The sequence below is a fragment of the Lagenorhynchus albirostris genome, chromosome 19 (genome assembly GCF_949774975.1).
Source record: "Lagenorhynchus albirostris chromosome 19, mLagAlb1.1, whole genome shotgun sequence".
NCBI classification, from domain to species: domain Eukaryota; kingdom Metazoa; phylum Chordata; class Mammalia; order Artiodactyla; family Delphinidae; genus Lagenorhynchus; species Lagenorhynchus albirostris.
In genome coordinates this window covers 1,708,165-1,715,933 of record NC_083113.1, presented here as the reverse complement: position 1 = coordinate 1,715,933, position 7,769 = coordinate 1,708,165, and the positions used below count along the sequence as shown (strand labels likewise).

Sequence of the window (7,769 nt, the reverse complement as noted above, 5' to 3'; positions counted from 1 at the left end):
GCTGCGCCCCGCTCCCCTGAAGCTTTTGCGTGGTCTAGCCCGCGGGAGGCGGAGTAGGGCCTGGGGGCTGGACGTGCCGGCCCTCCAGATTCTCTGCATCGTCTCAGAGCTGCCGCCCAAGCCTCCCCCTGGACTGGCAACCGCAGGACTGAGGAGCCCTGCACAGGGACGAAGGCCCACCCCAGGCAGAGGCTCCAAGGCACCCTTGCCTCAAGTATTCTCCGTGCCTAGTGACTTCAGAGAGGATCCCTTCCCACAGGCCCCACTCCCACCTCCGACGGGATCCCCTCCCACTGATCTTGCTTTCCTCTCCGTCAGGACCCCTCCTCCGCCAGCTCCAGCCTTAGGCCCTGCTTCCCTCCTTCTCAGCTCAGACAGGACTCCTCTCTCCCCACGGACCCTGCCCCACCCCCGTTTCTCTCGAATAGGATTCCTCCTCCAGGCCTAGCTTCCCCCATCTGACAGAATTCTCACCAGACACTCTACGTCCTTCCTCAGACGGGAACACCCTCCCCGCACGCAGATCCTGCTCCCCACTGAGGCAGGCTTCCCCTCCCTACAGATCCTGCCTCTGCCCACAGATGGATCGCCCCACGCAGACCCTGCTTCCCTCTCAGAATTTCCCCACTGTTGCGGTTCAGTCCGCCCGCTTGAAGAGCATCAAGGCCAGCGCAGTGGCGGGCTAAAATATGGCAAGGGGCGCTTGCAGGGCCAGGCGGGATTTCAGTCTCGGTGTTCTGAGCCCCGTGGGATCTATTTGATTTAGTCAGGTTTCAGTGTTGCTCATGTTAAACAATAAAAAGGTTAAAACCCCAAAGTCTAAGTCCCGGTTTAGAACAGTACTTCCTCCACGGGATGGGGACCCTTCGCCCCTCTCCCTGGGCCCAGCATCTTCCCTAGCTCTCGGCCCCGCCCCCTCTAGGGAACGCTAGTCGACGCAGCAACTGGAGACCTCCCCAGGCGGGCAAAGGGGCGGGGATCGAGGTGGAAGAACGGACTGCCGGCGCGCGTGCGGAGTAAACGGCCTGGAGCAGGGACTACAATAACGGACGCGAGCCCGGCCGGTGGACCAGGCTGCGGCGGCGACGACGCAGGTGCCCCGCCCCTGCCGCACGAGCGGCGCTGCGGGTGGTGGAGGCGGGGGTGGGAGGAGCCCGCTCAGGCGCGTGCGTACTCATGGCCTCCCCCGCCCCGGCCCGCCCCGGCCCCGCCCCCGGGCGGGAGGCGCCCAGTGCGCGTGCGCGACGGCGTCGGCGCCAGTTATTTCTGTCCCGCCCCCCAGCCGCGGCTCTTTCTGCGAGCGGGCGCGCGGTCGAGCGGTTGTGCGCGTGCCGCGTGGCGCTGGTTTCGGTCGCCGCTGAGAAGGAAGCGCGGGCGGCGGCGGAGACAGGAGAGCGGGCAGCGGCCGGCCGGGCCTCGGCAGCGCCCCGCGCGCAGCGGGCGGCGACCTAGGCGGCGCGTGGCGGCGCTAGGCCTCGCGGCGGCAGCGGCCCAGCCGTTGGCGGCGAGCGCGTCTGCGCCTGCGCGGCGGGCCCCGCGCCCCTCCTCCCCCCCTGGGCGCCCCCGGCGGCGTGTGAATGGCGGCCTCGGCGGCGGCGGCCTCGGCGGCGGCAGCGGCTGCCTCAGGCAGCCCGGGCCCGGGAGAGGGCTCGGCGGGCGCCGAGAAGCGCGTCGCCGCCTCCTCGGCCACGGCCTCGGCTTCTGCCTCGGCGGCGGCGTCCGCATCGGCATCGTCGCCCGCGGGGGGCGGCGGCGAGGCGCTGGAACTGCTGGAGCACTGCGGCGTGTGCCGGGAGCGCCTGCGGCCCGAGAGGGAACCGCGCCTGTTACCCTGCCTGCACTCGGCCTGCAGCGCCTGCCTCGGGCCCGCGGCGCCTGCCGCCGCCAACAGCTCAGGGGACGGAGGTGCGGCGGGCGACGGCGCTGGTGAGTGCGGTGGGGCCGGGGGCGGCCCCTCCCCCACCCCGCAGCCTTTGATCCCTTTGAGGCTCGGGGACTGGGGGTCGGTTCCCAGCGTGACGATGGCGGGAGTCGCCTGGGCGAGAGGATGGGGACCCGAAGAGTGGCCGGAACGTGTGTGGGCAGTGGGCTGTGTCCCGGGTACTGAGATGGGGCGACTGTTTAAAGTTCGGTAAAAGAAGGGTTTGGTTCTTTCTCCGGGAGGGGAGGGTCGTCTCGGCTCGGCAGGGGATGGAGTTTGGGGCCCAGTGGGGGGATGCGCTCACCATGCGATGGTTTTGTTTCTTCGTGTTCTTCGTAGTGGTGGACTGTCCAGTATGTAAGCAGCAGTGTTTCTCCAAAGATATTGTGGAGAATTACTTCATGCGCGACAGTGGCAGCAAGGCTGCCACCGATTCCCAGGATGCGAATCAGGTATGTCTCGCCCAAGCAACCCCCAGGAGGTCTCTGGCCATGAGTAGGGGTCACTAGACCAGAGCGCGGTACCAGCTCCAGGCTTTACTGTCCCCGTAGTAGAAAGCTTAGAGCAGGTTGTCTAGGCTAAGTAAGGCCCCCACCTTTCTTCATGTCGTATTTCTTGGTTCTAAACGCAGATTTCTTTGGTGGTTCTGTCTCTTCTGACTCTGCCTTTGCTCAGCAGTGCTGCACTAGCTGTGAGGATAATGCCCCGGCCACCAGTTACTGTGTGGAGTGCTCTGAGCCGCTGTGTGAGACGTGTGTGGAGGCACACCAGCGGGTGAAGTACACCAAGGACCACACTGTGCGTTCCACTGGTACGCAACGTGCAGGGGGCTGCCCTTGCTGTTTTCCTCTCTATGCCTTCAGTTGCTTATGATGGTAGTTGCAGATGGTGGAAGGATCTCAGGGAGTTTCTCTGCGGGGTACCAACTGAAGGGCCTGAGGGCAGAACTCAAAAAGGGGGAGGCTGGGGCTCTGGTGGGCAGTCTCTGCAGGTCCAGTGGCAGGGGAAAAGCCACAGGCAGGGAGTGGGGGGAGTTCACAGGGGATCTCATGGTGCCGCAGGGGGTGTATAGAGGGCTTGAGGAAGCTCATCAGGGAACCCCCCTAGGCAGGGGATAGGCCTCCAATGGTAGAGAGATCCGCATGTATGGATAGGGAAATGCAGGGTGTTGGGGGAATGATGTGAGGGACCTCCTGGACCAGAGGTTCCCTGGCACCTGTTTTTTTTTTTTTTTTTTTTTTTTTTTTTCCTGGCACCTGTTTTAAGCCTCTGTAGGGGAAAGTGAGATCTTTGGGCCTTGTGTCTTAACAAGCTGGTAGAGTCATCAGACTATCACTGACCAGCGAGTGCTGGAAGTGTTCTTATCATTGGGTCACAGGTATTTCACAGCCTAGCTTGGTATTTCCAGATTTTTCTGTGAGTGTGTTGGAAGTGCTATGGAGAGGGGCTTGCGCTTGGTGTTTGGCCCAGGACTCTCCATGAGTGGCGTCTTGGTAGTCACTGTGGCTGCGCCAGCCCAGAGGACAGTTTTGATGGGAAACCTTGGGTAGAGATGGTTTCTGTGGGGCATGAGGAGCCAGGAGAGAAGGGCAGGGGTCTCCAGGGGGTCCTGGGTTCCAGGCAAGAGTCAGGGTGCAAGAGGGGGCAATATCTAGAGGAGCTGAGGCTCGGTTTATTTGTATCGAAATGTTGCTGTGTCTCACGCTGGGTTGGTGTAGTAACGAGACATGATAGGGATTGGGGAGGAAAGAAGGATGGATGTTCTCGGTTTTCTAGTGGCAACAGCCTCTGGGGAGGGCTGGGGGGTCAACGTGGTGTGTTAGTCTTTGGGGAGTGTTGCTCTGAGCCGTAGGACCTTTGTCCCAGTACAGGGGCCTGACGCCTTTGCCTCTCTGAGGGTCCTGGTCTGATATCGTATCTCTCCAGCCTGAGAAGGCTTTGCAGGTTCCCCCGTGGGTCGTTAAGATGGTGTGGTCTCCTTTTAGCAGAGAAGAGAGGGGAGGTCACCAGGCATAGCTTATGAGGAAAATGTATCTGACGGTCTCTTTAAGCCCTGATTTGCATTTTGTCTGAGCCAGAAAGCAAATGTTGTGTGTGCTGGGATGCCACAGTAGCCAGAATCCCCTCCCCTGCTGGACAGAATCTTCTGTGAGCGGAGGAGAAAGGGAGCCCAGTGGCGGATGGGGGCAGGGCTTCAGAGGTGGAGGAGCTTTCTTGAGTGTCCACCTGGAGGAGGTTTCAGCAGAGGGAACAGCGGGGAGGTCTCTCCTGCCAGAGGCCGTCAGTCAGTCTACGTCAAGCTGTCACCTCCAGAAGCTGAAAGGAGAGGGGTGTGACCCTCTCGGTCAGGCTGAGGGCAGAGGGTTTTGAGAGCAAGGATCTTTGCTCCTCCCTGTCCACTGCTGTAGGCCCTCTGGGTCCTTCCGGCAGATAGCCCAGGGTTGCAGGACAGGCAGGAAGTGAGGCCCTGATCTCTGTCCGCTCCTCGAGCTGGAGGTGGTGAGGATGAGCTCCCGCTTCATAGATCCCATTCCCCAGGACCAGCCAAATCGAGGGACGGTGAGCGCACGGTGTATTGCAACGTGCACAAGCACGAGCCCCTTGTGCTGTTTTGCGAGAGTTGCGACACCCTCACCTGCCGGGACTGCCAGCTCAACGCCCACAAGGACCACCAGTGAGTCCTGAGGCTTGGTGGGTGGGTGCTGCCTGTTCCTGTGCTGGGCGCCCGGGCCCACCTCTATCTGCCCTCAGGTACCAGTTCCTGGAGGATGCTGTGAGGAACCAGCGCAAGCTCCTGGCCTCCCTGGTGAAGCGCCTCGGGGACAAGCATGCGACATTGCAGAAGAACACCAAGGAGGTTCGCAGCTCGTAAGTGTGGGAGCCTGTGCTGTGCTGGGGCGGGGGGTGGGGTGGCTCTGGGTGAGCAGCTGCCTGAGTGGCCCTGACCTCACCCACTCTGCTACCCAGGATCCGCCAAGTGTCTGACGTACAGAAGCGCGTGCAGGTGGACGTTAAGATGGCCATCCTGCAGATCATGAAGGAACTGAACAAGCGGGGCCGTGTGCTGGTTAACGACGCCCAGGTACCCGCTGCGTGGTCCTCTGTTGGCAGCTCACTCTACCTCAGGTGGAATCGTCCTGGGGTTTGGCGCCCTCTGCTGGCTGCTGATGCCCTCCTTGGGTGGGGAGAGGTTCTGGTGCTTTGTCCTTCCTCCCTGACCCCATCTGCTCTCCACCTGCAGAAGGTGACTGAGGGGCAGCAGGAGCGCCTGGAGCGCCAGCACTGGACCATGACCAAGATCCAAAAGCACCAGGAACACATCCTGCGCTTTGCCTCATGGGCTCTGGAAAGTGACAACAACACTGCTCTGCTACTCTCCAAGAAGCTGGTGTGTGCTGGTGGGCACCCAGGTGGTGGGTTCCAGGTAGGCACCTCCCAAGACCCTGGAGCCCTGTTCACTGCCCGTGTGCTCATGTACTGCCCACCCCCAGATCTACTTCCAGCTGCACCGGGCCCTCAAGATGATCGTGGACCCTGTGGAGCCACACGGTGAGATGAAGTTCCAGTGGGACCTCAATGCCTGGACCAAGAGTGCAGAGGCCTTTGGTGGGTTTTTGTCTTTCTCTCGCTGCACCCTGCCATCCCAGGCACTGCACTCACTTTCTTACACTGTTTTACTTCTTTACTGCAGGCAAGATCGTGGCAGAACGTCCTGGCACCAACTCCACAGGCCCTGTACCCATGGCCCCTCCTCGGGCTCCAGGGCCTTTGAGCAAGCAGGGCTCTGGCAGCAGCCAGGTGAGCCAGGGAGGGGACCATAGTGGGAGGAAAGAGGCACGGGGTCCTGTGGGATACCTGTCCACTGAGGTCCACTTGCTCTGCCCACAGCCTATGGAGGTGCAGGAAGGCTATGGCTTCGGGTCAGGTGAGTGATTCTGCCCCCCCAGTAGGTGGGAGAGCTGCAGTGCCCTATGTCCACCCCAACCTGTTTTCTGTGTTCCGAGCAGATGACCCTTACTCGAGTGCAGAGCCCCACGTGTCAGGGGTGAAGCGGTGAGTGTGGCTGCCCTTTGGTGGTTATAGGGACGGGGTGGCCATAGGGGTGGGGCGCTCACACCAAGCCGCGCCCACAGGTCCCGCTCAAGTGATGGTGAGGTGAGTGGCCTCATGCGTAAGGTGCCACGGGTGAGCCTCGAACGCCTGGACTTGGATCTCACGGCTGACAGCCAGCCACCAGTCTTCAAGGTCTTCCCAGGCAGCACCACTGAGGATTACAACCTCATCGTCATTGAGCGAGGTGCTGCAGCTGTTGCAGCTGGACAGCCTGGGACTGCGCCCCCAGGGGCCCCTGGCGCTCCGCCCCTGCCTGGCATGGCCATCGTCAAGGTGAGCCTGCCCAAGTGACTGTGGCTGGGAGATGAGGATCTACTGCCCAGGCCGGCAGCCCACTGAACACCCCTCACCTCCTCACAGGAGGAAGAAACAGAGGCTGCCATTGGGGCCCCGCCTGCCGCCACTGAGGGCCCCGAGACCAAACCTGTGTTGATGGCCCTGGCCGAGGGCCCCGGCGCCGAGGGCCCCCGCCTGGCTTCACCCAGCGGCAGCACCAGCTCAGGCCTGGAGGTGGTGGCCCCTGAGGGCACCTCAGCCCCAGCTGGTGGCCCAGGTGCCCTGGATGACAGTGCCACCATCTGCCGTGTCTGCCAGAAGCCAGGCGACCTGGTCATGTGCAACCAGTGCGAGTTCTGCTTCCACCTGGACTGCCACCTGCCTGCCCTGCAGGATGTGCCAGGGTGCGGGGCTGCGCGGGGTCTGTAGGGCGGAGGGCTGGGCCAGGCCCCGCGCAGCCCTCACGGTCCGCTCCCTCTAGGGAGGAGTGGAGCTGCGCGCTCTGCCACGTGCTACCCGACCTGAAGGAGGAGGATGGCAGCCTAAACCTGGATGGGGGTGACAGCACTGGTGTGGTGGCCAAGCTCTCGCCAGCCAACCAGCAGGTGAGGGGGGGGCCCACTCCCTTGGTTTGGCCAGCAGCACCCCAAGTCCCCTATGACTCTGATGTTCATGTAACGCCTGCAGAAGTGTGAGCGCGTCCTGCTGGCCCTCTTCTGCCATGAGCCCTGCCGGCCCCTGCACCAGCTGGCTACTGACTCCACCTTCTCCCTGGTGAGTTCTGGGACTTGGGAGGGGGGGAGGTGCAGGGGCTGTTTGGCCTCACCTTCAGCCTGTGGCCTCTGCTCGAAGGATCAGCCCGGCGGCACCCTGGACTTGACGCTGATTCGAGCCCGCCTCCAGGAGAAGTTGTCACCCCCCTACAGCTCCCCCCAGGAGTTTGCCCAGGATGTGGGCCGCATGTTCAAGCAGTTCAACAAGCTGACAGAGGTGAGGCTGTTGGGGTGGCGATGGGTTGGGGAGGGGAGGCTGGGGGCAGAGAGGTGGGCGACCTAGGACCCATCCACTGTCATTTGCCCGGCAGGACAAGGCCGATGTGCAGTCCATCATTGGCCTGCAGCGCTTCTTTGAGACTCGCATGAACGAAGCCTTTGGTGACACCAAGTTCTCCGCTGTTCTGGTGGAGCCCCCGCCGCTGAGCCTGCCTGGTGCTGGCCTGAGCGCCCAGGACCTGTCCAGTGGCCCTGGTGATGGCCCCTGAGGCTGGGCAGCCCCCGAGCCGCTCCAACCTGGCTCTGTTCTCTGTTCTGTCCTGTCACCCCCTCTTCTCTCTCCTCCTCTTCCTCCGGTGGCCTGGTTCCCACTCCTTGGTGGCCCACACCCCAGCCCCTCACAATATGGTTTTTACTTCTGTGGATTTAATAAAAACTTCACCCGTTACTCAAGCCTTGGTTGGTGG

At 62.4% G+C, this 7,769-nt stretch overlaps 1 protein-coding gene across 2 annotated transcripts; it reads left to right on the top strand.

The window, feature by feature from the left end:
* Positions 1-1,559: 1,559 nt before the first annotated feature.
* On the top strand, positions 1,560-7,750 carry TRIM28 (tripartite motif containing 28). 2 transcript variants are annotated; one of them, XM_060130905.1, is made up of 17 exons: positions 1,560-1,926; positions 2,261-2,373; positions 2,597-2,732; positions 4,460-4,595; positions 4,673-4,789; positions 4,889-5,003; positions 5,163-5,309; positions 5,413-5,527; positions 5,613-5,719; positions 5,810-5,846; positions 5,929-5,974; positions 6,055-6,307; positions 6,395-6,714; positions 6,792-6,915; positions 6,998-7,084; positions 7,163-7,300; positions 7,395-7,750. In XM_060130905.1, exons 1-17 carry the CDS (start codon positions 1,578-1,580, stop codon positions 7,569-7,571), a joined length of 2,517 nt encoding a protein of 838 aa, XP_059986888.1. In that variant the 5' UTR covers positions 1,560-1,577; the 3' UTR covers positions 7,572-7,750. The 2 variants fall into 2 exon arrangements, with proteins under 2 accessions (XP_059986888.1, XP_059986889.1); XM_060130906.1 differs by having other exon boundaries at positions 1,561-1,926; positions 2,600-2,732.
* Positions 7,751-7,769: the final 19 nt, after the last annotated feature.

What these genes read in the sequence shown, in the direction of transcription:
- TRIM28 (XM_060130905.1), top strand. Translation starts at nt 1,578, where the DNA reads ATGGCGGCCTCGGCGGCGGCGGCCTCGGCGGCGGCAGCGGCTGCCTCA. An exon ending in TGCTGGTTAACGACGCCCAG is followed by an intron (nt 5,004 to 5,162) that starts GTACCCGCTGCG and finishes CTCCACCTGCAG; the next exon opens with AAGGTGACTGAGGGGCAGCA. An exon ending in GCCCTGCAGGATGTGCCAGG is followed by an intron (nt 6,715 to 6,791) that starts GTGCGGGGCTGC and finishes CGCTCCCTCTAG; the next exon opens with GGAGGAGTGGAGCTGCGCGC.